This window comes from Trichomycterus rosablanca, chromosome 16 (assembly GCF_030014385.1).
Source record: "Trichomycterus rosablanca isolate fTriRos1 chromosome 16, fTriRos1.hap1, whole genome shotgun sequence".
Lineage (NCBI taxonomy): Eukaryota > Metazoa > Chordata > Actinopteri > Siluriformes > Trichomycteridae > Trichomycterus > Trichomycterus rosablanca.
In genome coordinates this window covers 754,972-780,323 of record NC_086003.1, presented here as the reverse complement: position 1 = coordinate 780,323, position 25,352 = coordinate 754,972, and the positions used below count along the sequence as shown (strand labels likewise).

At 46.5% G+C, this 25,352-nt stretch overlaps 1 protein-coding gene across 6 annotated transcripts in view; it reads left to right on the top strand.

Moving 5' to 3' along the window:
- nedd4l (NEDD4 like E3 ubiquitin protein ligase) overlaps positions 1 to 25,352 on the top strand; it is a 46,142-nt gene that overhangs the window by 17,468 nt on the left and 3,322 nt on the right. For 3 of the 6 annotated variants that reach the window (XM_063011431.1, XM_063011433.1, XM_063011429.1), the window contains 24 exons: positions 4,062 to 4,112; positions 5,620 to 5,681; positions 6,302 to 6,404; positions 6,494 to 6,654; positions 6,792 to 6,927; positions 7,005 to 7,199; positions 8,320 to 8,397; positions 10,168 to 10,269; positions 11,118 to 11,270; positions 14,010 to 14,207; positions 16,853 to 16,930; positions 17,428 to 17,482; positions 17,790 to 17,848; positions 19,481 to 19,546; positions 20,082 to 20,311; positions 20,426 to 20,547; positions 20,660 to 20,730; positions 21,934 to 22,029; positions 22,273 to 22,346; positions 22,427 to 22,487; positions 23,065 to 23,124; positions 23,436 to 23,543; positions 23,917 to 24,013; positions 24,630 to 24,702. In XM_063011431.1, the coding sequence (XP_062867501.1) occupies positions 4,062 to 4,112; positions 5,620 to 5,681; positions 6,302 to 6,404; positions 6,494 to 6,654; positions 6,792 to 6,927; positions 7,005 to 7,199; positions 8,320 to 8,397; positions 10,168 to 10,269; positions 11,118 to 11,270; positions 14,010 to 14,207; positions 16,853 to 16,930; positions 17,428 to 17,482; positions 17,790 to 17,848; positions 19,481 to 19,546; positions 20,082 to 20,311; positions 20,426 to 20,547; positions 20,660 to 20,730; positions 21,934 to 22,029; positions 22,273 to 22,346; positions 22,427 to 22,487; positions 23,065 to 23,124; positions 23,436 to 23,543; positions 23,917 to 24,013; positions 24,630 to 24,702 (2,489 nt within the window). Of the gene's footprint in view, positions 1 to 2,905; positions 2,957 to 4,061; positions 4,113 to 5,619; positions 5,682 to 6,301; positions 6,405 to 6,493; positions 6,655 to 6,791; positions 6,928 to 7,004; positions 7,200 to 8,319; positions 8,398 to 10,167; positions 10,270 to 11,117; positions 11,271 to 14,009; positions 14,208 to 16,852; positions 16,931 to 17,427; positions 17,483 to 17,789; positions 17,849 to 19,480; positions 19,547 to 20,081; positions 20,312 to 20,425; positions 20,548 to 20,659; positions 20,731 to 21,933; positions 22,030 to 22,272; positions 22,347 to 22,426; positions 22,488 to 23,064; positions 23,125 to 23,435; positions 23,544 to 23,916; positions 24,014 to 24,629; positions 24,703 to 25,352 lie in introns of all 6 variants that reach the window. The other 3 variants (XM_063011428.1, XM_063011427.1, XM_063011432.1) reach the window with 3 other exon arrangements.

The following is a 25,352-nucleotide window of genomic DNA, read 5'->3' as shown; positions in this document are numbered from 1 at the left end:
CCTGACTCGGGTCACCGTGCGCCTCAGCTGCTCCGCGCTCATTAAGGTCCGGGGTAAAGTTACAGCCCAGAAGATCAGAAGGACCTTTGCAGAGGAATGTGTGTCTGTATCTCGAGAGGGGAAAGGAAAGAAATCAAACCAAAAAAAAAACGTTTAGACATGATCGCAGCACCACGGTTTACTTTGTTTAGTCTTGTCCAGTTGGGCCGCTTTGATCACGGCGTGTCCGCAGGTCCTTAATACGTCCTCAGTCGTAAATGTTCAGCAAAGTACAGAAAGTTTTAGAGTCTGTTTGGAAAGAATTGAATCGGTTTTTGAAGGGTCACCAATTCGTAGTTGAATAAACGCTCGTCAGCGCTGGCATCTCGAGCTCCTTCCAGCAGCTTCCAGGCTCCTGGCTGACGTGGTGTCAGACTCTCGGGTTTGTCCGTGTCACCACTTCTGGTTTACTGGGAAAAACATTCCAGTATGTGACCCCGATGATTGATTTGATTTGGTGTGCAGTATTTCACCCTACTTACTCGTCAGGCCTGCAAATATTATTAGACATTTTTTTTTTTTTGATGATCAATTCGGGAATCTCCAGCAAGGCCTGATGGATTGGTGTCCTGTGATTCTGCGAAACCGGACCCACCATGACCCTGACCGGGACAAAGCCCTGGCAAAACAAACGAGTCGAATCCAGGCGGTGCTATCGTCCAGTTCCAGGATCAGTTCCTGACCTCACACATGCACTTTTGACTGGAAGGTGGACGTGGTTGTTGTTCTGCTCAGGTCTTCTACAGGGTTCTGAAAATCCACGTCCCAAAATATCACTTGATGTGATGCGAGATGTCATTTCGTCATCCTAATTAACCTCGTTAATCGTCTGTGCTGATTACATTCTACTTCCTGTTTCCTGAAATGATAGAGGTGATAAGAATCCCTGAGGAACAAATACAGGAGTCTCTCTCTCTCTTTCTCTCTCTCTTAGTGTCTCTCTCTCTCTCTTTCTCTCTCTCTTAGTGTCTCTCTGTCTCTTTCTCTCTCTCTTAGTCTCTCTCTCTCTTTCTTTCTCTCTTAGTCTCTCTCTCTCTTTCTCTCTCTCTTAGTGTCTCTCTCTCTCTTTCTCTCGCTCTTAGAGTCTCTCTCTCTTTCTCTCTCTCTTAGAGTCTCTCTCTCTCTCTCTCTTAGAGTCTCTCTCTCTCTTTCTCTCTTAGTGTCTCTCTCTCTCTTTCTCTCTCTCTGAGTCTCTCTCTCTCTTTCTCTCTCTCTCTCTCTGAGTCTCTCTCTCTCTTTCTCTCTCTCTTAGTGTCTCTCTCTTTCTTTCTCTCAGAGTCTCTCTCTCTTTCTCTCTCTCTTAGAGTCTCTCTCTCTCTTTCTCTCTCTCTTAGTGTCTCTCTCTCTCTTTCTCTCTCTCTTAGTGTCTCTCTCTCTCTTTCTCTCTCTCTTAGTGTCTCTCTCTTTCTCTCTCTCTGTGTCTCTCTCTTTCTCTCTTAGTGTCTCTCTCTCTTTCTCTCTCTCTTAGAGTCTCTCTCTCTCTCAGAGTCTCTCTCTTTCTCTCAGTGTCTCTCTCTCTTTCTCTCTCTCTTAGTGTGTCTCTCTCTCTTTCTCTCTCTCTTAGTCTCTCTCTCTCTTTCTTTCTCTCTTAGAGTCTCTCTCTCTCTTTCTCTCTCTCTTAGTGTCTCTCTCTCTCTTTCTCTCTCTCTTAGAGTCTCTCTCTCTCTTTCTCTCAGAGTCTCTCTCTCTCTTTCTCTCTTAGTGTCTCTCTCTCTTTCTCTCTCTGAGTCTCTCTCTCTCTTTCTCTCTCTCTTAGTGTCTCTCTCTTTCTCTCTCTCAGAGTCTCTCTCTCTTTCTCTCTCTCTTAGAGTCTCTCTTTCTCTCTCTCTTAGTGTCTCTCTCTCTCTTTCTCTCTCTCTGAGTCTCTCTCTCTCTTTCTCTCTCTCTTAGTGTCTCTCTCTCTCTTTCTCTCTCTCTTAGTGTCTCTCTCTCTCTTTCTCTCTCTCTTAGTGTCTCTCTCTCTCTTTCTCTCTCTCTTAGAGTCTCTCTCTCTCTCTTAGAGTCTCTCTCTCTCTTTCTCTCTCTCTTTCTCTCAGTGTCTCTCTCTCTTTCTCTCTCTCTTAGTGTGTCTCTCTCTCTTTCTCTCTCTCTTAGTGTCTCTCTCTCTCTTTCTCTCTCTCTTAGTGTCTCTCTCTTTCTCTCTCTCTTAGTGTCTCTCTCTTTCTCTCTTAGTGTCTCTCTCTCTTTCTCTCTCTCTTAGAGTCTCTCTCTCTCTTTTTCTCTCTTAGTGTCTCTCTCTCTCTTTCTCTCTCTCTTAGTGTCTCTCTCTCTTAGTGTCTCTCTCTCTCTTTCTCTCTCTCTTAGTGTCTCTCTCTTTCTCTCTCTCTTAGTGTCTCTCTCTCTCTTTCTCTCTCATACTCCCCCCCCCCCCCCAACCTGGCTTTGGAATGAACTGGAACATCGACCGAGGCTTTCTCGACCCACATCAGTGCCCAGCAAAACAAATGCTGTCATGAGGGGTTTTAGTTGTAGCTTAGTGGTTAAGGTACTGGACTAATAATCAAAATGTCACTGGTTCAAGCTCCCACCACTGCCAGGTTGCCACTGTTGGGCCCTCGAGCGAGGCCCTTAACCCTTAATTGCTTGGACAGTATACTGTCACAGTACTCTAGGTTGCTTTGGATAAAAGCGTCTTGTGAGAAGCTTCTTGAAATGGGGCGTCCAGTGTATTTTGGTGATGGTGCTGGTTTTGCTGGACACCCTGCAGCCTTCAGTTCATGTGTGTGTGTGTGTTTGTGACTAAATGTGTGACTGTGTGTGTGTGTGTGTGTCTGTGTTTGTGACTGTATATGTGTGTGTCTGTGTGTGCACACAAATGTGTGTGTGTGTGTGTCGGTGTTGTTAACCCGCTGTATTCCACACACAGGCCTCTTCCGGTCACGATCGACTCAAGACCGGGCGTTTCCACCTGGGCCAGGTAACTGAGGGTAGAGGTGCTGTTACCATAGCAACAAGTTCACTGTAGAATTAAGGGTGCAATTGGAGGCTTGTTTGATCTTGTGATTTGATGTGACCTTTGACCCCTTTTATTCTTTTACTGCTGGGCTTCTTCACTGGTGTGATCATAAACTGGATCTTTCACTCTTCATCCTCCTCACTCTGTTTTTCTTCTTTCTTCTGATTATTTCTGGAGGGACGACGGAGGGGAGCGATGACACGGGTCATGCAGCATATTAAACGACGTTATAGTCTGGTAGCGTTTACCTGCTCATTTCTTTATATATTAATGCACATAGTTTAGGAACAGGATGTCCAGCAAGCTCACGATCAGGTGTCCACAAACTTTTGATGATAGAAGGCGTGTCAACATGGTTTTTTATGAATTTCCAAAACTGCATTCAACCATATAATAAACTATATAAATCTATTTCCAGCTATAACAGGCTCCACTCTTCTGGGAGAGATTCCACAAGATTTCGTAGTGTGTGTATGGGAATTCGGGCCTATTTATTTATCTAAAGCAGCATTTGTGGCCTCGCTCACAGTAGTCGTTTTATTTCATTCCAGTACGCGCTGGGGTCGAGATCCAAACCTGTCCGATCGTGCACGGGGGCAGCCGTGCTGGAACAGGAAAGTACAAACAGGAAGCGAGGGATTTATTTAATAAGCGTTTAATGGGTGTGTCCACATATTTTTGGAAACCTGATTAAATTATTACATGGTCCCAAACAATCGAGACGTTGTTTCTCAGACTGGTTCATATGGAACAGTGGTAGCCTAGTGGGTGGAGCTTTGGGCTGTCAATCGAAAGGTTGAGAGTTCAAATCCCGGCTCTGCCATGCTGCCACTGTTGGGCCCTTGAGCAAGGCCCTTAACCCCGGCTTCCGAACAAGTTCTTTGTACTTTACACGTGCGTATGTCTAAATGACAAATAAAGACGTTCTGTTTAATTCTGCCGCCGTGAGATCGTAACGCGCCGTCATACCCTCGTCCCTCCGCTTTCCTTCAGGTCCTGCCGGAGCGGGCGTGTCACTCCCGTATCACTAACCGTCTCCTTCTCTCTGTGTTTCTCTCTCATCCAGACGAGGGACGACTTCCTGGGGCAGGTGGACGTCCCTCTGAACCACTTGCCGGTAGGTCTGAGGCTCTTGTTGTTATTCCCGAATCTTCACCGCGGTCCCGCCGGGTTCCGGCGGCGTCACGCACTGACGACGGCTGTCGTTGGAATGACCGGGTGAACCCTGAGAACCTCTCGCTGGACCGAGTGGAAAGAGGATCTGTGTTTGAAATGTAAACATGAGGGCTGGTTACAGAGGGCGAACACCCCCCCCTCACACACACACACACACACGAGCTAACAATGGAAAACAGACTCAGTGAAAACCTGGACCTGTAAATAAACACTGTAGTAAACGCGCACACACACACGTGCAGGAGAGGTGTGGCCACGCTAGGCTAGGCTAAAAACACACTGCATTTCACATATGATTCTGCAATCTGACTATAGTGTAGCGCTGTAGTACAAAGCTGTTTCCAGAAAAGTTTGGACAGATCGGGGGTTTTTCTTTTCAAGCAGCAGCGGATTCACAAAGGGGAACTGGATATGACTAAGTTGGGAGATAAAGAGGGATGAATCCAGATAAAAATGTATTTCCAAAACTTTTAGGTTATCGCTTTATTACACACACACGCACCAGCTATAACAGTCTCCACTTATCTGGGAAAGCTTTCGTAGTGTGTGTATGGGAATTCGGGCCTATTTCAGATATTTTATCTTCTCAGCTTTGTTGAATCGAATTTGCAGATACTTAAACGACTTCCTGCAACACTTCCCAAGAGTCAAATGTGTCCCGAAATAAAATTAGGTTGTGAAATGCAGCCTAAACAATCCGAAACAGGTTCTGGTGCCCTGATTGGATGTAAAATGAGCATAAAAATCGACGTTGGTTGAGCGACTGGTCCAGCAATTTTAGAACGGATCAGTGTTCAAAATTTCAAAGAAATGGTGGGATTTTACTGTCTACCGTCCATAATATTATTAAAATTACAAAAACATTTACAGGGCAAGGTCGTAAACCATTATTAAATACACATGAGCTTTGATTCCTGGGACGGCACCGCTTTAAAAACAGACGTGCTTCTGGAATAAATTGATCCACACGGACTCGGGAGTCCTTCGGAAAAGCCTCTTATTTTGTTCACGTCGAACCTGCTGACGTAGATCTCACGCCCAGACCCTCTCCAGACCAGTCAGATGTGTAACGAGTGTTATTACCTAAATACGGACGCTTATTATCCCCAAAATAAACTCACTCGGGTTCCTCAGAGGTTCCTGTGGGTGCAGCTCGTCCCCTCGGGCTCCTCTCGGGTTCTCCTGTGTACTAAACACTCTCGGGCTCCGGACATTCACAGATTTACAGATTCACAGATTTGCTGATGCGCTCGATTCCTGCGGAGCTCCGCTCGAGCCGCGGCCCGCATGGAACATGTAACCGGAGCCGCCGGTCACGTGAGCAGCGGTCTGGACGTCCGACTCCTGACCGCATTTTCCTGACTCGGTGTCAGAGCAGACCTGACCGGAGCTCTCTGGGTTCTGGAGCGTCGATTCTTCTTTTAATTCCGAGTCGTTTCTGTCTGCAGACGGAGGACCCAGCGATGGAGCGGCCGTACACCTTCAAGGACTTCCTCCTGAGACCCAGAAGGTCAGTGGGTTACGCAACACACACACACACACACACACACACACACACACACCGACGCTCGGCGCTGAGCAACCGTGATTCAGCGTGTTAGTATTTTTAGAAGCGGAGGAACTCACAGCTGAGTCAAAAATAACAAAACTGGTGCTTATGTCACTTTGATGGGCAGTTGTAGCCTAGCGGTTAAGGTACTGGACTAGTAATCGAAAGGTTGCCAGTGTTGGGCCCTTGAGTAAGGCCCCTAACCTTCAATTGCTTAGATAATATGCTGTCACATGTTGTTTTTTTAGGATTAAAGTATCTGCGAAATCCCGAAAATGTAAATGATGTTGCACCAGAAGGCTGGCGAGGGTGGTGGGGGTCTGGAGAACATCCCGAACAGGGCATTCATTCCACCTTCTCAGAGGTAGCTTGGGCAAACCTATAGAGAACATGCTAAACTTCTCACAGAAGTGTCCCATGGATCTGGGTTCGATCCCTACCCCCGGGCACTGTCCGAGCGGGACAGAAGACGATGGACCGACACTCTGGCCAGGTGTTTCCGACTAGGCTCCACTCCCACTGTGGCCCTTATCAGGACCCGTGTTTGATTCTGTGTGTGTGTGTGTGTGTGTGTTGGACAGTCACAAGTCGAGGGTGAAAGGTTACCTGAGGTTAAAGATGGCTTACCTGCCCAAGAATGGAGCTCCGGAGGAGGAAGCTGGTGAGATCAGGGAGGAAGCCGAGGTGAGGAACCCGCTCATTTTTAAACGGTTCCAGAGACGCTTCAGATGTGGAAAAGCTTCGAACCGCGCCCCTTTTTTCCCGTATCTCAGGGGTGGGAGGTGGAATCTGTGGATCACGGCGGGTCTCAGCGCTCTCAGCAGCTTCTGCCGCCGTTACCGCCGGGCTGGGAGGAGAAGGTGGACAATCTGGGCAGGACGTACTACGTCAATCACAACAACCGGACCACGCAGTGGAAACGACCCAGCACGGTGTACGTACACACACACACACACACACACACGGTTCTCGTCTCGGTGCTTCTGCCTTTGTAGTTTAGGGAAGGCTCTTTCCTGCCTCCTGATACTGATGAGGCGACGTTCACCCTCTCTCTTCCTCTCTCTCTCTCAGTGACGTGGCGTCGGACACCGAGAACGACAACCAGCTGCGTCAGATCAACCAGGAGGCTCACCGCGTGTTCCGCTCCAGACGGCACATCAGTGAGGACCTGGAGAACGAGCACCTGGACCCCAGAGAGCTGGACGATGTGAGAACCACCCTTCACCTCCGTACCATGTCGCTCGCACTTTCAGTCTGGTGCACGTATATCAATGTGATGATTAGTCCCTCCCTTTGCAGTCCTGGGACCCAATCACCGAAGAGGATTTCTCCGGGATGAGCGAGGCCATGTCCGGCCCCACCCCCTTGGCCACACCCGTTCATCAGTTCAGCGCTCCGGAGTTTTCGGAGGAGATCAGCATGAGGCTCTCACTCACGCCCAGCAGCAACGGAGAAACGCCCGGAACCAGCAGCGGTGGGGTGAGGAGGGGTGGAGGGGTCAGGGGATGGATGGATGGATGAAGGGAGGGATCAACTGGTGGATGAATGGATAGATTGGTGAATGGGTCGGTTGATGGATGTATTGATGGGGCGATAGATAGTTTGGTGGATGGATGGCTAGATAGATATATGGATGGATGGATGGATGGATAGATATATGGATGGATGGATGAATAGATATATGGATGGATGGATATATGGATGGATGGATGAATAGATATATGGATGGATGGATGGATGGATGGATATATGGATGGAAGGATGGATATATGGGTGGATGGATGGAAGGATGGATGGATATATGGATGGAAGGAAGGATGGATATATGGATGGATTAATAGATAGATGGATGGATGGATGGAAGGATATATGGATGGATGGAAGGATGGATATATGGATAGATGGATGGATGGAAGGATAGATATATGGATGGATGGAAGGATGGATAGATATATGGATGGATGGAAGGATGGATAGATATATGGATGGATGGATGGAAGGATGGATATATGGGTGGATGGATGGAAGGATGGATATATGGATGGATATATGGATGGATGGATGGAAGGATGGATATATGGGTGGATGGATGGAAGGATATATGGGTGGATGGATGGATGGATGGATATATGGATGGATGGATGGATGGATGGATATATGGATGGAAGGATGGATGGATGGATATATGGATGGAAGGATGGATGGATAGATATATGGATGGATGGATGGATATATGGATATATGGATGGATATATGGATGGATGGAAGGATGGATATATGGATAGATGGATGGATGGAAGGATAGATATATGGATGGATGGAAGGATGGATAGATATATGGATGGATGGAAGGATGGATAGATATATGGATGGATGGATGGAAGGATGGATATATGGATGGATGGATGGATGGATGGAAGGATGGATATATGGATGGATGGAAGGATGGATATATGGGTGGATGGTTGGAAGGATATATGGATGGAAGGATGGATGGATGGAAGGATGGATAGATATATGGATGGATAGATATATGGATGGATAGATTATTGGATAATGAGATCCCCCCCCCCCCCCCCCTCTCTCTCTCTCTCTGCAGTCCCTCCTCTCGTCCAGACTGCGCTCCTCCAGTATGACGGACGGTGTGAGCGATCAGGCTCAGACTCCCTCTCCAATGGTACGATCTGTTTCTCCTTCACATCTCTCTTCATCCTTCCACTCCTCACTGCATGGTACGATTCACTCGTTCACCCTCGCTCGCCCCTTTCTCTCTCTCTCTCTCTCTCTACAGTTCTAACCTACCCTAAATAAGTGCTCAGGTATGCTCATTACTTCACGGTATAATTGACAGCAGCTCGTTATTCCTGCGTACCTGTAATTAATCACCTGAGGGCGTGGCGAGAGAGGTTCCTCCCCGAGGGCCGATCAGTAGAACGAGTTAGAAGTCTTGCTGATGCGCCACCCTTTCCGTTCTGGCCAAGGAGAGCCGCACACTATCACTATTATCGCACAGAGCCGCACTGTGTACGCGCTCCCAGGTCACGGTCACCTGTAAGCAATGCACAGTAATTAGAATGGGTGTCTACATACTTTCGACACAGACTACTCTGTACGCAACCACTGCGCAACACTACCGAGCTGTAGTTCTGCCGTTCGGTCCGGAGTTCGACCCCCCGTGTGCCGTTATTGTTCCTCGGATCTCCGGCTGCGTGCTGAAAACAAAGCGGTTCCACCCGGCTGAGTGAGGCGTGGTTAATCGGTCAGCGATTGAACCGCCAGCTCTCCGAGGCTTTAAACAGAGGCGCCTGTACACGTGGGGCGTAAGTATACGGACGGCGCTTGTCGGAGTGCGTGAGGAGGCTGATCTTCGAGGTCTCGCTGGACCGCAGTTATCGCGGCGATCTTTATGGTTTGAGCTCGGTGTTGGACGCCGGCGCTTTGACTCGTACCGGGGTGGCAGGTAAGATCAAGTGTCGGGGTGAATTAACAGGATTAGAGCAGGACTCGTTCATTCAGACTCTCGTAGGGCAGATACACTATACGGCCGAAAGTATCTGGACACTTGACCATGAGCTTGTGTTAAATTAGAGCTAGAATAGGCTTCTAACAAGACTTTGAAGTGTGTGTGTGTGTGTATGGGAATTTGTGCCCGTTCAGTCAGTACAGCTGGGCGCTTATCGATCAGCCTGAGTGGGGCTGAGGTCCGGGCTCCTTCCCTAAACTGTTGCTTTTGTTAGAATCATTGATTTATTACAATCCGAGCACTGGCATCCTTCACCCCTTTAAATGCTCTTCATCCTGAAAGAAACCACCTCCACCCCCCCCCCCCCCCCTTTAAAATTCACGCTGATTTCCCCTCTCACCGCTTCCATATTCGCATTCTTTCGAATCATCACCCCCCCCCCCCCCCCCCCTTAAATCTAGTCCATATTTTAACAAACACACATCACCCTCTGTCGCCCTCTCAACCCCCGATTACCAAAATCACCTCCTGTTCGAGATCCTCTCCCACCAAACGTTCTCAGAATGTTCCTGTCGTAACCGAGCTGTTGTTTGTCGCCAGACCTCGCAGTCCAGACGAACCCGAGCGCAAACGGTCGCAGGCCTTGACCCGCCCATGGTAATCCACTCTTCCTCTTTGCTCTATCACTCGCTCTCCTTCTCATTTCCTTCGTACTTGTGTGTGTTTTTGTCCTCGCTCTGTTTTCTTGTACAGGTGCCCCTGTGTGTATTCAGGGGCAGTTTGATCCCACACACACACACACACACATTTTTTTCCAGGAGTTCACTCAGTGTGTTCCGTGTCGTGTTTTGAACCTAACGTTACGCATCACACGTTCTGAATCGCTCAGCAGCTGAACCTGGATCCCAGTTCGCATACCGGTTCTCATCACACACTCCTAATGTGTGTGTGTGTGTGTGTGTGTGTGTGTGTGTGTGTGTGTAGTCTCTACCCTCAGGCTGGGAGGAGAGAAAGGACAGTAAAGGCAGAACGTATTACGTCAATCACAACAATCGCAGCACCACATGGACTCGTCCGATTCTCCAGGTACGGACCCCTCTCTTACATGACCCCGTCCCAACTTTTTTGGAACGTGTTGCAGGCAATAGATTAAGACTCGGCACATATTTATGTTAATAAAGTCGTTTTTTTTATTATTATTATTATTAAATACCTGTAAAAAGCATTGTACCCATTGTCCCAATTATTTTGGAAATGCAGTGGTGGGCACGGCGAGAATTAAAGCTCTCAGATTCACTCGACCTGGACGGGCATCCAGACAGGCACATTTTGCTATGCCTGAGGGTGTCAGGTCGCCAGGGTTCCTGTCCCAGAGAAGTCGCTGGCTACTGCACAGGGTGGCATCGTTTTTCACTAATAATGTATTATTCTGTGCCATCGATTTCGACTCCTGGCAACCATGTGGATGCCATTTCTCCAGAACGTCATGTCTTCTCTGTATTGGCTGGTTCATTCCTCGTCTAATTGAGTCCATCAGTCTCGTTTCTGGACGTCCTTCTGCTCTGTTTACCCTAGCGGGGTCACTCTTGGTGAGCCACGCACTGCTCTCCATTATTCACCATCTCTGTGCAGTGCCTCGACCGGCCACCAGAGGCCGCTATTGCAGCAGTAATAATGAATCCCTTTGACCAACCCTCGGACGGTCGATGGATCTCACTGCTGCCCCACCCAAGCGTGTGACTTTTGGAACTAGAACCTCAACTTTAAAACCAATGAAAACCCGATATTTTGGAATTGTGAGATCATTAACCACTCTAATCAGGATGAATTAGGCCTGGCGGCGGTGTAGAAGTGAAATGACGACAGGATGTGTTGGATGTGTAGTGTATTTAATTTATTTAGCATGTTTTTAACGTTACTCTTCTCTTTGCTAGCTCACTGAGGACGGAATAAGTTCCTCTGCAGGAGCCGTAGGGGGCGCCCCGCCCACCACGCCGTCGTCATCCAGCGGACACCTTAGCGAACCCCAAATGAGACGACCTCGTAGCCTTAGCTCCCCCACCGTCACCCTCTCTACTCCTCCAGAGGTGAGAACGTCTTCATTCGCCCATCAGTCCGTCTGTCCGATTTACACCCAGACAGTCTCTAGAGTTCAAACGGAACGGTGCAGAGATACTGAGAACGTCCAGTGAGCGGCAGTTCTGCCGGCGGAAACTCCCTGTTGATTTAAAGTCCAGAGGAAGATAGCCAGGCTGGTCCGAGCCGACTGGTCTTACAGCAGAATAACTGGAATCTGAACGGGCACAGGTTGACCAAAAGTGGGGTCTGGTCCGCTGAATCATGATTCGTCATGATTAATGAACTTAAAACGGTGAATTAATGAATGAAAACGGTGGCAATCTGATCCCACTGTGGTTTGCAGGATGTAACGTACAGCCTCCACAGGGGGGCGTTCGTGAACAAGTTAGTTTTGTGTTTGTACCTGTCAAAATTAGTTTATTTCATTATTATTATTATTATTATTTTTCTTGCGACCCAGGGTTTATAAACCCAGCTCTACTGCACTGCTGATGAAGTGACTCTTTCGGGACCTAAATTTGTCCCTCTCGAGGGGTTCGAGCGAGAAGCGCGATGATGAAACGTTGCATCAGGAGGACGAAGCCGTTCGGCAGCTGCTGTAGCGATCAGACGATCAGGTCCGACCCAGAAGGGCCGGGTGCGAGTGTTTGCGTACGTGTCAGCGTGTGTAGGGTTTCTCCCCTTTCTTTTTGGCAGAGGGTCTCGTGTGCCGCCGTGAGAAACCTGTTCGCTGGCGTCACTGCGGCTCGGCCATTTGCTGTCGGTGACACGGTGCCAGGTCGGCTCCTTCGTCAAGATGAAACCGAGCTTCTCAGTGGGCCCAAAATTCATGATTCTCCTTCCGAATCTGGTTACATGATCCGGGATGAATCGGAACAACCTGGAAATACTTGTTTACGTTCTACTTAAAGCTGTAGCTACACAAATAATACACGTTTTTTAAATGAAACGAGGTGTTTTGTTCTGTTTTTTTATTTTTATTCTATTTATGCAATTGGTCCCTTTTTTTTACCAAATCTAGTCATATCCAATTCCCTTGCAACATTCTGATGTGTGTATTAGCAGACCACTTCTTTTCACCTGCGAGGCGGCTTCACACAGGGATCGGTATCGCACTGCTCTCCGTTACTCACCATCTCCCTGCAGTACCCCGACCAGCCAGCAGAGGCCGCTATTACACTCCCTTTCAGACACACACAGCCAGTCGTGTCTGTATAAGCGCCCGGACGGTTGATAGCAGAGCTGAGATCGTTATGTTTTTGATCTGCACTGTATGGATGCCAGTGTCCAGCTTTGGTCTCTCTTAGCTGGCAGACCAGAGCGTTGTCGTTTAGCATCATCATTAATAACTCGGTTCAGACCGAAGGATCCGTTTCTGCTTAGAAGATTGATTAAAGCGGCCAGATGTTTCGTTGTCATGTTTTACCAGCGCTTTATCCTGGTCAGGGTCGCAGTGGACGCAGTGCCTTAACGCACACAAGACAGGACGCAACCAGCAGCAGTGGGCTAGCTTAATTTACCTCCGCGCCGTGTATGAATACGATGGAATTAAATTACTGGCATGAGAACCGGATCTGAGGGAGTGTGAACATCACGACGAGCGTGAGAGAGAATGTTCAGGTACCAGGAGACTGAAGGTGAGAGACGAGAAGGGAAGTAAAAGAGAAGGTGGGAATTTGAACGCTGTCAGGATTTGAAAGGTGTTGAGGGTGCAGATCTAGAATCAGAATATAGTAGGAGCGCCGGAGCTGTCGTACCCAACATGGGTTCTTATATTAGGCTCCTGACCGGGGCAACCACCTCGATGCATTTTCTACCCCCAAAAAATCCACCTATTGCACTCCCTTTGTAGTAGAACCACTCAAAGCTTTGTGGCGACAGTTTGGGGAAGGTCCCTTCCTGGTCCATCATGACTGAGCCCCTGTGCACAGAATAAACAAAGTCCATGAGCGCATGGTTTGACTAGTTTGGCTTGGAGGGCCAAATAAACTAAATAAACTAATTTGAACAATCAAAGGGTTGTCTGTTCAAGACCCACCACTGCCAGGTTGCCACTGTTGGGCCCTTGAGTAAAACACTTATCCCTCAACTGTAAGTCACTTTGGATAAAAGCATCTGCTAAATGCCAGAAATGTGTATGTAAATGAACAGGTACACAAACGCCCCCTTGTGGAGGCTTTACGTGAAGTTACGTGAAGTTTATTTAGTTTTGATGTTTGTGTTGTCTGGGTCGTGCTATAAAACATGGACCACATGTGGGTCGCTTGAAAAAAAGTTCAGAGCTCTGTCCTCAACCACATTGCTCATGTTTGGGATGAACTGGAACCTGGACTGCACACGTAACCTCAGAAATGGGCGCTAATTTCTCCACACACGTTCCTACATCTTGTAGAAAGTCTTTTAAGAAAAGTACCTAACTCGCGCCCCTCTGATGTGTTTAATACCCGGCCACTTCTTTTCACCTGTGAGTCACGCACTGTTCTCCGTTATTTACCTCTCTGTGCAGTACCTCGACCAGCCAGCAGAGGCCGCTATTACTCTCACTTTCAGCCCGCCCGGTAGATATCGTATCAGAGCTGAGATTGTTTGTTTTGTTTTTGATCTGCATTGTAAAGGAACGTCTGTATGAACAGCGATGTCCAGCTTTTGTGTTCCTGCACACGTGTTTCTAACTCCTGTGAAAAGCCCTTTCAGACATGTTCGCTCACGTTTGTTTAGTCTTAAAGACGTGTGTTTCGTTGTTCCAGGGAGCCAATAGCGTGCCGCTTCCTCGGGTGGTGAAGGACACCCTGTCGAACCCTCAGTCGCCCCAGCCGTCACCCTACAGCTCCCCCAAATCTCAACACAAGGCGGCTCAGAGCTTCCTGCCGCCGGGGTGGGAGATGAGGATCTCCCCCAACGGACGGCCGTTCTTCATCGACCATAACAGCAAGATGACGACCTGGGTAACACACACACACACACACACACTTTCTTACCCTCGTGATTCAGTGTCATGGACCATTACATAAGCATGAAGTTCCTTAGAGCGCTGAGTATCCATAGCAACAGCAGTTCTCGTTCATCACACAAGCCACGACGTTCCACCCCAGTCATCATGATCACATCTGAAATGAATCCCATATTTAGGCATCGCCATAGCCCTCCTTATTTTATCCGTGTGGGGACCTGCGCCTCCTAATAACTGGGCTGTTCGTCCAGTCATGTCTGTGCAGACAGCACTGCGGAGGTTCGAACCCGGATCTCAGGGGTAGTGGGTTAGTGTGATTTAACCCTGTGCTACCTGAGCGCTGTTTAGTAATATTTCGGGGTCAGGGTCGAGGTGGATCCAGTTCCACCGGGAAACACAGTACGCAAGGCAGGAACATCATGGACAGGGCGCTATTCGAGATTCAAACCCGGATCTCTGGGGTATGCATCTACACGTCTGCAGGACAATGAAGTCGTTTTTCTGCGTATCTCAGCTTGTTTGGAAGTCGGGGTCAGAGCTGAGAGGGTCAAGGGTCTCGACCAAGAGCCCAAAAGTGGGTTGGGATTAGAACCCACAATCTTAGCTCTTAGATCGATAGCCCTCTGGTCAGTCCAGTCAGACCAAATCAATGAAAGCAAACATCGTAGCTTTGAATAAAGAAGGACGCAACTCACGATGTGAGACATCATGGATCATTCTGATATGATGAATGGATCAGTGTTTGTGAAACCAGACTGAATCTGATTCTGCGAGTGTGTGTGTGTGTGTGTGTGTGTGTGTTTACTGCTAAACACACTCTGTAACGTCGCAGTCTTTTACAGGGTGTTCATTTAGTCCCGCTCTGTATCATTAACACTACAGCAAACACACACAACCACATATTATGATTAGACACAACATAAAATTACCCGTAATCACTATCATTACAGGACTCTACGTCTCCCGAGTGTTAGGCGCGTCCTCCTCAATTCCTAAAGAGAGAAATGAAATTAGTAAAAAGGCCCGGAAGTCCGAGACCAGAGACCATCGGTGAAAATGCTTCAGTTTCTCATTTTTATGGAATTTAATACCAGGTTTGGTGTGTCGAATCTTCAGTGTGAAAAATCCACATGAATTTCTGAGGTTCTTAATGTTATTGGGTTTGTCTTTATAACGGCGAACAAGCTGCACACGCTTGAACCGAAAACCTGTGTAGATTTCAAAGATTCGACTTTTAAATCTAAATATTTTGCTGATGATTTGTAAATGTAAAACAGAAGCATTTTCAGTGGCGGCTTTATACTTTTGGCCCCTACTGTAAGACACAATATGGAATGAAGCATTATTAGTGTGATTAGTGTATAAATAAATTAGATGTTATTACTTTATTTACATTTGTTTCTGTAATATCTTATTTTATATATAATATAATAATTATAAATAAAGTTTGATTAATTTATTGTATTTATTTTTAATTATACTTAATTTTGGCGTGTTTATACAGGTGGGTTAAAGACGGGGCAGGGGCGACCTCTGGTGTCTGGAAGTGGTACTGCACATGCGCAATAGCTTTTCCACATTACGTGACCACACTGTTTTTACTGTGTATCTGGTGACTGACGTTACCTATTGAATTTTAATGCATTTTGACCTTTTTTGTTTGTTTTAATGGTGTCTTTATAGTTAACGCACTAATTAACAAAAATAATTGCAAAAAAAACCCCAAAACGATTGCATTTCCACAACAATTATTGGCACCCCTGGTAAACAGGAGTGAAAACGGTCACAAGACAAGAAATTCAGCTTGTGAATCAGCTCTATTTCACACTGGAAAAAATGAGAAACACCCGATCCAACCTTTCATTGAAGTAAATTTTTTCAATTCATTAAAAAATATATAAAATCCTTCACTATCCCTAATTATTAAGTCGTTATTTACAACACAAAACAGCATGTGCTACAGTTATCGTCACCCTGCATTTAATACTTGTTACAGTCTCACTTTAGTAATATACAGGACTTAGTCTTCTCCTGTAACATCCTCTAAGCTTGGATAGTACAGCGCAGGGAATTTAAGACCGTTCCTCTTTACAGACTCTCTCCAGATACGATGTAGAACAGAGACGGTGTGTTTATCAGAGCTCTGGATGTTACACTGAGCGTGTTGTGCTGAAATGGAAGCTGAATTTCAGACACACTGCTCTCTGTATGAGCCCGCACAAACCCCTCTCTGTTCAAGGTCCTCCAAGAGAAGCGGTGCATTGTGGGATTGAGAGTGAATAGCCTTTCGGTTTAATGAGACCGAGTGAAGGACCGAGTCAGTCGCTCTCACACTCTCTCGTTTCCTCTCTCAATGAATTTCGTATCATTGATGAAGCGGTGATGGTGTGTGCACGTGTATTTCGCATTATTCAGCGCAACCAGCGTCCGGCCAAAGTGCATTAAGCTAAAAAAAAACAGTGCAGTCGTTGTAATCAGGGAGCATTTCCTTACCCTAATCACAGAAAAATGCCTGCATAGCTTTACTCAGACGTCTCGGAGTATTCCGACTATTAGTGAACCTGAAAAGGGTTTGTTATTGGGGCATGGATGGCAGGAGCTTCATTTAGAAAGACAGCTTAATTGTTCATTTAATTGCAGGAGGATCCTCGTTTGAAGTACCCGGTTCACCTGAGGACTAAAGCAGCGCTGGACCCTGGAGACCTCGGCCCACTGCCTGTGAGTACAACCAGGCCTCTGGTGAACTGCAGTAACCACAATGCATCACTGATCACTCAGTCAAGAGACTACTGGTTTACTGGTTGGTTAAGCAGGTTAAGCAAGTCGCCCCCCCTCTCCCCAACGAATAACTGTTCCCCTCGTGCAGGCGCCTCGACCAACCAGCAGAGGCCGTAATTGCAGCAATACTGAGGAATCCCTGCTCAACTATTGTCCCTCTCCTTACAGGCACTCAGCCAATCGTGTGTCTTTGTAGGTGACCGGCCAGTCGATAGCTTGTGTAGCTCAAACTGGGTTTCACTACTAATGGTATAGTTACACACTATGTAAAACATTGGATGTAGCCAGAAAATTACTGGTAAATGCTGTGTGAACAATGCAATATGAACTTCATTTCCACCCATCATAGTCTCGTCTGACTCTCTCTGACTCTCTCTCTCTCTCTCTCTCTCTCTCTCTCTCTCTCTCTCTCTCGCTCTCGCTCTCTCTCTCTGTAGCCGGGATGGGAGGAGCGAGTCCATGCAGACGGAAGAACGTTCTACATCGACCACAGTAAGATCAGTTTACTATTCAGCAGTAGGACGTGTAGTTCAGAAATGGCGTAATTGCTAGGATAAGATTTTAGTTATTTCACCAACTTCAGTGCATAATATTAGTGAAAGATTCAGAGATTTCCTTTATATGATTGATTTATTAAATCTAACACGTGAATTCAGTAATTAGAAGGGGCGTCCCAGTACTTTTGGCTATATAATGTTTTTCACAGGAGCTTCACTACCCCACTGTGTTACAGTGTGATCGTACGTGTTGGTTTATTTCTGACTGTCTGTTTCTTGTGCGCTTTCTCCGCCTCTATTAGACACCAAAAACACACAGTGGGAAGATCCTCGCCTCCAGAGTCCCGCCATCACAGGACCGGTGAGTGTTTCTCTACACCCCTGCTCGAATTCTACCTTCTGTTAAATGTGAAAGGAAGTCGACGCCTCGTCTACAGGAGAAAAGATGTCTACACATTGTATATTTAAGATTTAATATCACAGCCTCTGGGATCAGGGGTTCGAATCAGCCAGTCACAGACATGATTGGTTATGTTTGGGGTGTTGGGAAGGCATTAGGAAGGGCATCCGGTGTAGCAACTGTTCAAGTATGAGCCACAGCGGCGACGCTCAAATACAGAAGCAGTCGAAAGAAAAGAAAATAAAAGAAATAAAGAAAAGTCCACGTTTAGGTTTGTTACCTGTGTAAAACTAGTCCACAGGTTTGGGTGTTAACTTTCGAACCAGCATCTGGGCTCTTCTGATCTCATTCAAACCAACCTGCAGTCGAATTATTTAGTTTTTGAGTGTGTGGGAAGCTTTATATTAGGGCTGTCGAAGTTAACGCGATAATAACGCATTAACGCAATCTCAATTTAACGCGATTAAGATAAATAGTGCCATTAACGCAAATTCTAGTTCATGTTGAGACTTGACTGGTAGAACAAACGTTTTAATGTCGGACATGTCACCGTTTTTCATTTGCGGTTTGTTAACAAAATGTAAAAGAGCGTCGTAGCATCTGCACTTGCATAATAAAGAAATGAATACACGCTATATTCACAAGTTGTCGGGAGCAGAACACTTTATTAACTTATTCTGTTACGGTAAAGAATACCGGACAGCTGAGTCAAGCACGTTGTCCATGAACTATGGAAGCCCCAAAGGGTCAAAACACACTCACTTCGTGTAGAAACGTCCATCAAACCATTGGATAGTATTACTGCCTAGTATGTGAGTGAATAAAACTCCCTTACAGTTTTCTCTTGTCCCAGCAGTTTTTAACATAAGTACATTTAGCATAAAATGTGTTCACCATTTTAATTGTAACATTTCACTTAAAAATCCTTGTTTTCTATAACATTTACACAGATTTTTTTTAATGCGATTAATCGCGATTAACTATATGAAATTCTGAGATTAATCGCGATTAAAAATTTTAATCGTTTGACAGCCCTACTTTATATACATTTAACATATATAAACGTAGGCCACTCGGGTGGCGCAGCGGTGAAAACACACGCTGGAACCAGATCTGGGATCTCTAATGCATCGTATCGAGTCTCGGCTCTGCCTGCCGGCTGGGCTGAGCAGCCACATGAACAATGATTGGCCTGTTGTTCAGATGGGGCGGGATTAAGCCGGATAGGGATTCTCTCTCATAACTGGTGCAACTACGACCTCTGCTGGCTGATTGATGGTGCCTGCACGGAGACGGAAATGAGTGCTCTCGGGGTGCGTCTCTCCGTACACAACGCTGAGCTGCACTGCGCTCGTCAAAGTGCAGGTGATGAGATGCGTACGGCTGCTGCCCACGTGTCGGAGGGGGCGTGGGTTAGCTTCGTTCTCCTCGATCAGAGCGGGGATCGGCATTAGTGGAGAGGAAGCGTGACGCAATCGGGCAATTGGACGCGCTAACGAGGGAGAAAATGTATAAATAAAATATTTATTTAAAAAAAACATATATATAAACGTGTGTGTGTGTGTGTGTGTGTGTGTGTGTGTGTGTGTGCAGGCTGTGCCGTACTCACGAGAGTTCAAACAGAAGTACGATTACTTCAGGAAGAAGTTAAAGAAGCCGGTAAGATGTGGGACCTGCCTACTAACTGTGTGTATACATGTACTGACTGTAGCCCATCTGGTACTCTGTACCACATTTATCAATCATAAGTGACCCCTATTGTGGTGATCAGATACTCACATGGTAATAACATGGTAGTGTGTTGTTCTGGTATGAGTGTATTAGGTGCAGCAGTGTTGTTGGTATTTTGAAGCACCAGTGCTCAGATGCTTCGTGCTGGGATGAGAATCGGTACCATAAATAAGAATCCAGGAGCGTCATGTGACCAACAACACTGCTGCACCTAATACACATATCAGTACTTACCAGTAGTGTCGGTGCAGCACTGAGAATGATCAGCACAAAGTCTCCAGAGCAACATATGGACGACAGTCAGTAATTGTAAACCCACAGTGGTCATCTGTATGACAGATGGAGCTCATTAAATATGCAATAAATGTACATGTAACACAGGTGTACCTAATAAAGTGCTCAGTGGGTGTACGTGTAATCGCCCCCTCTCTCCTCCACCCCCGGACCCCCCCCACCCCCTCAGGCGGACATCCCGAACCGCTTCGAGATGAAGCTCCACAGGAGCAGTATCTTTGAGGAGTCGTACCGGAGGATCATGTCCCTCAAGAGACCCGACGTGCTCAAGTCGCGCCTCTGGATCGAGTTCGAGTCGGAGAAGGGGCTGGACTACGGCGGCGTGGCCAGGGAGTGGTTCTTCCTCATCTCCAAGGAGATGTTCAACCCTTATTATGGTCTGTTCGAGTACTCGGCCACGTGAGTACCACGTCTTTACCCACAATGCGTTCAGAGGTGATGGTGAACACTTCAGAGAGTGAGGAAACGTGTGTGTGTGTGTGTGTGTGTGTGTGTGTGTGTGTGTGTGTGCAGGGATAACTACACACTCCAGATCAACTCGAACTCGGGCCTGTGTAACGAGGATCACCTCTCCTACTTCAAGTTCATCGGGCGGGTAGCGGGCATGGCCGTGTATCACGGCAAGCTGCTGGACGGTACGTTTGCCCCTTGGTTCTTCTGGATGGTTCTGTGGGCCCTCGGGGGCCCAGGACGTTGGGATGATGATGATTTATGGGTCTCATGGTTACTGCTGTTTCCCTCCGACAGGTTTCTTCATCCGACCTTTTTATAAGATGATGCTGGGAAAACCCATCACGCTGAACGACATGGAGTCTGTGGTACGTTCTCACCACGTTCTCACTGTGTTCTCACACTGCGTTCTCACCACATTCTCACTGTGTTCTCACCATGTTCTCACCACATTCTCACTATGTTCTCACCACATTCTCACGGTGTTCTCACACCGCGTTCTCACCACGTTCTCACTGTGTTCTTACACCATGTTCTCACCATGTAAATGTACAGTACTTCATGTTCTCACCACATTCTCACTATGTTCTCACCACATTCTCACGGTGTTCTCACACCGCGTTCTCACCATGTTTTCACCACATTCTCACCACATTCTCACTGTTCTCACACCGCGTTCTCACCATGTTCTCACCACATTCTCACTGTTTGCACACTGCATTCTCACCATGTTCTCACCACATTCTCACTGTGTTTGCACACTGCATTCTCACCATGTTCTCACCACATTCTCACTGTGTTTGCACACTGCATTCTCACCACATTCTCACTGTGTTCTCACACCGCGTTCTCACCATGTTCTCACCACATTCTCACTGTGTTCGCACACTGCATTCTCACCATGTTCTCACCACATTCTCACAGTGTTCTTATCACATTCTCACTATGTTCTTACACCATGTTCTCACCATGTAAATGTACTTATCATGTTCTCACCACATTCTTACCACTTTCTGACCATGTGCATGTACTCACTATGTTCTCACTGTGTTCTCACACCGCGTTCTCACCATGTTCTCACCACATTCTTACTGTGTTCTCACACCGTGTTCTCACCACATTCTCACCATGTTCTCACAGTGTTCTTATCACATTCTCACTGTGTTCTTACACCACGTTCTCACCATGTAAATGTACTTATCATGTTCTGACCATTTTCTCACCGTGTTCTCACCACATTCTCATAATGTTCTCACCACGTTCTCACCACATACTCATCACATTCTTACCACATACTCATCACATTCTTACCACATACTCATCACATTCTTACCATGTACATGTACTTACCGTGTTCTCACCATGTTCTTACCACGTTCTCACCATGTAAACGTACTCATCATGTTCTTACTATGTTTTCACCACATTCTCACCATGTTCTCATGTTCTTACCACATTCTCAACGTTTACATGTACATGTATTCACCATGTTCTCACTTTGTACTCCCCATGTTCTCACTGTGTTCTCAACACGTTCGTGTGTGTGTGTGTGTGTGTGTGTGTGTGTGTAGGACAGCGAATACTACAACTCTTTGAAGTGGATCCTGGAGAACGACCCCACCGAGCTGGATCTGCGGTTCTGTATCGACGAGGACAATTTCGGCCAGGTTAGAAATACAAAATACAGATGCAACAGCGACCCCTACTGTCCGGTCTGAAGCAATCGCATGAGTGGTGGATGGATACAGAAGCAGTAGCACGGTCCTCCAAATGTGTGTCTTTTAGTGAGGGTAGAGTGCCAGCAGCAGGGGTCGCCAGAGCGCACAGGGCGGTTAGATATATCCAAATAGATTTTCTGTGCTGTAGATATTGAGGTAAAAGCCTGCTTTTATTATGTTTTGTTTATTTAGACGTACCAGGTGGATCTGAAGCCCAGCGGCTCAGACATGGTCGTCACCAACGAGAACAAGAAGGAATATATCGAGTAAGTCCTCCGATTCTAAGAGCTGTTCTTATCCACCTGAGTTTGGCTGGAGAAAACATAACATTTTTATAACATTTCAGCCTGGTGATCCAGTGGAGGTTTGTGAACAGGGTGCAGAAACAGATGAACGCGTTCTTAGAGGTAAAAAAATATATAGTTTTATTATTAATTACACTTCCAGTTTCTCACCACAGAGTGGCGCTGTTCTCCTGAAATACCTGTTTACATTGTGGGGTATCAAACACACTCGCACTGTCTTTCATGTCAGCAGTCAATCCACCTTTCGCATGTTGTTAATAGGAAGAAATCAGACACATGGTGAACATGCAAAATTCATAGTGACCGAAGGCAAGCATCAAAAGCAGGTCTTCTGAACCCGCTGTACCAGCTGTGCCACCCTACTTATTTTATTATAAATATATAATAAACAAACTTTCATGCAACTGAAAATTGAGGGTTAAGGGCCTTGTTCAAGGGCCCAACATTGGAAACCTGGCAGTGTTGGGACCTGAACCAGTGGCCTTTGGATTACTAGTCCAGTACCAGACTAGTACTGATACTAGTAATAGGCTACAACTGCCCAACATAAAGTGTGTGAGGGGGGGTATTTATGATTGAGGAGTATTTATTCGAGGGGTATTTGTGGATGAGGAGTATTGGGGGGGGGGGGGGGGGATTTGTCATAACTGGTTGTGATTGGTTGTTTTGTTCCCTGCAGGGATTCACAGAGCTCATCCAGATCGACCTAATCAAGATCTTCGATGAGAACGAGTTGGAGGTCTCACACACACACACTCACACACACACACACACACACACTCACACACACACACACACACACACTGAAATCTGGCTCACTATGTAGCCAGAATTATGTGGACATCTGACTAAAAGCTTGTAGGGCTTATAGTTCCAAAATCATGGGCATTAATATGTATTCAGTGTGCCTCACCACCTATCTGCGGCTTTAACAGTCTCCACTCTTCTGGAAAGGCTTTCCATTAGATTTTAGAGTGTGCCTGTTGGAATTTGTGCCCCTTGAGTCAACAGAGTGTTTGTAAGGTCAGTAACGTTGTTGTTGTTTTGCAGTTGCTGATGTGCGGTTTGGGCGACGTTGATGTCAACGACTGGAGGCAACACACCGTCTACAAAAACAGCTACTGCCCCAATCACCCCGTCATCCAGTGGTTCTGGAAGGTAGGTCCTGTGTGTGTGTGTGTGTGTGTGTGTGTGTGTGTGTGTGTGTGTGTGTGGTCATTTGCACACACTACAGATCAAAGTCTTTGAGCTTGTGCAGTATGTTTGCTCTGATGAAAGTGCCTCCACATCAGAAACTCGTTATCAGCAGTCTGGTACACACACACACACACACACAATGTTCAGTTGCAATCACCTAAAGTTGGGTCACATCATGATAAAACCATCAGGACACACTTTTATATAGGATAAACTAAACTAAAATCAACCTCCAAACTTGTATAAAGTAAACAGTGTTAAATTGTGTGTGTGTGTGTGTGTGTGTGTGTGTGTGTGTGTGTGTGTGTGTGTGTGTGTGTGTGTGTGTGTGAAGGCTGTGTTGTTGATGGATGCTGAGAAAAGGATTCGGCTGCTGCAGTTCGTCACAGGAACATCCAGAGTTCCCATGAACGGTTTTGCCGAGCTCTACGGTAAGAACACACACACACACACACACACACACACACACACACACACACACACACACACACACACACACACACACGGGCATTCGGGTGGCGCACTAGGTTTTATCTGCCGAGGTTAAATCTCAGCTGTGCTGCTGACCTAGCCGGGCATCCAACAAACTAGTCTGAATAACGGAGAGCAGTGTGCGACTCTCTGTACGTGATGCTGATCTCTGTATGAACCCACCTGGTGCAGGTGAAAAGACGTGGTTGGTACTGCACACGTGTCGGAGGGGGCGTCAGGTTGGTGGTCTGCAGCAGTGGAGGAGAGATGGACTGGGAGATAAAGGGGAAAATGACATTTATGGAACCCCTTGCTGGTCAGCACAGGGAATTGGTTATAATTTGGCCTAAATCCCCTCCAGCCTCCTCTTCTAACAAAACGGTCCCATAAACACGAGAAAATGGCAAATATTGACTCACCTGGAGTAAGTGGGATCTATTTCTGACCTGTTGGGTCAGTAACTGTAGATGAATATCGATCCTGAACAGAAAACTGTTTCTTATTATTGATGTAATATTCCTGTGTGTGTGTGTGTGTGTGTGTGTGTGTGTGTGTGTGTTACTCTTTGTTTTATAGGTTCGAACGGGCCGCAGTTGTTTACCATCGAGCAGTGGGGGACACCGGACAAACTCCCCCGCGCTCACACATGGTGAGATCTCATCCTATACTGAATATACTGAATACAGACAGATAGATATACAGACAGACAGATATATAGATAGATAGATAGATATACAGATTGATAGACAGATATACAGACTATAGATAGACAGACGACAGACAGATAGATAGATTAGATAGATGGACAGATAGACGGACAGACAGACAGACACAGACAGATACTTAGGTAGATAGAGAAGTAGACAGACAGATAGATAGATAGATAGACGGACAGATAGATAGATACATAGGTAGATAGATAGACAGGTAGACAGACAGACAGATAGATAGACAGACAGACAGATAGATAGACAGCTAGATAGATACATAGGTAGATAGAGAAGTAGACAGACGGACAGATAGATAGACAGATAGATAGATACATAGGTAGATAGATAGGCAGGTAGGCAGACAGACAGACAGACAGACAGACAGACAGACAGACAGACAGACAGATAGATAGACAGGTAGATAGACAGATAGACAGACAGATAGACAGACAGATAGACATAGATAGATAGATAGACAGACAGACAGACAGACAGACAGACAGACAGATAGACAGACAGATAGACAGACAGACACAACCAAACTCATAAACTCTCCCAGTAAAACCAGTCTGCTGTGGGCTGGACTGAA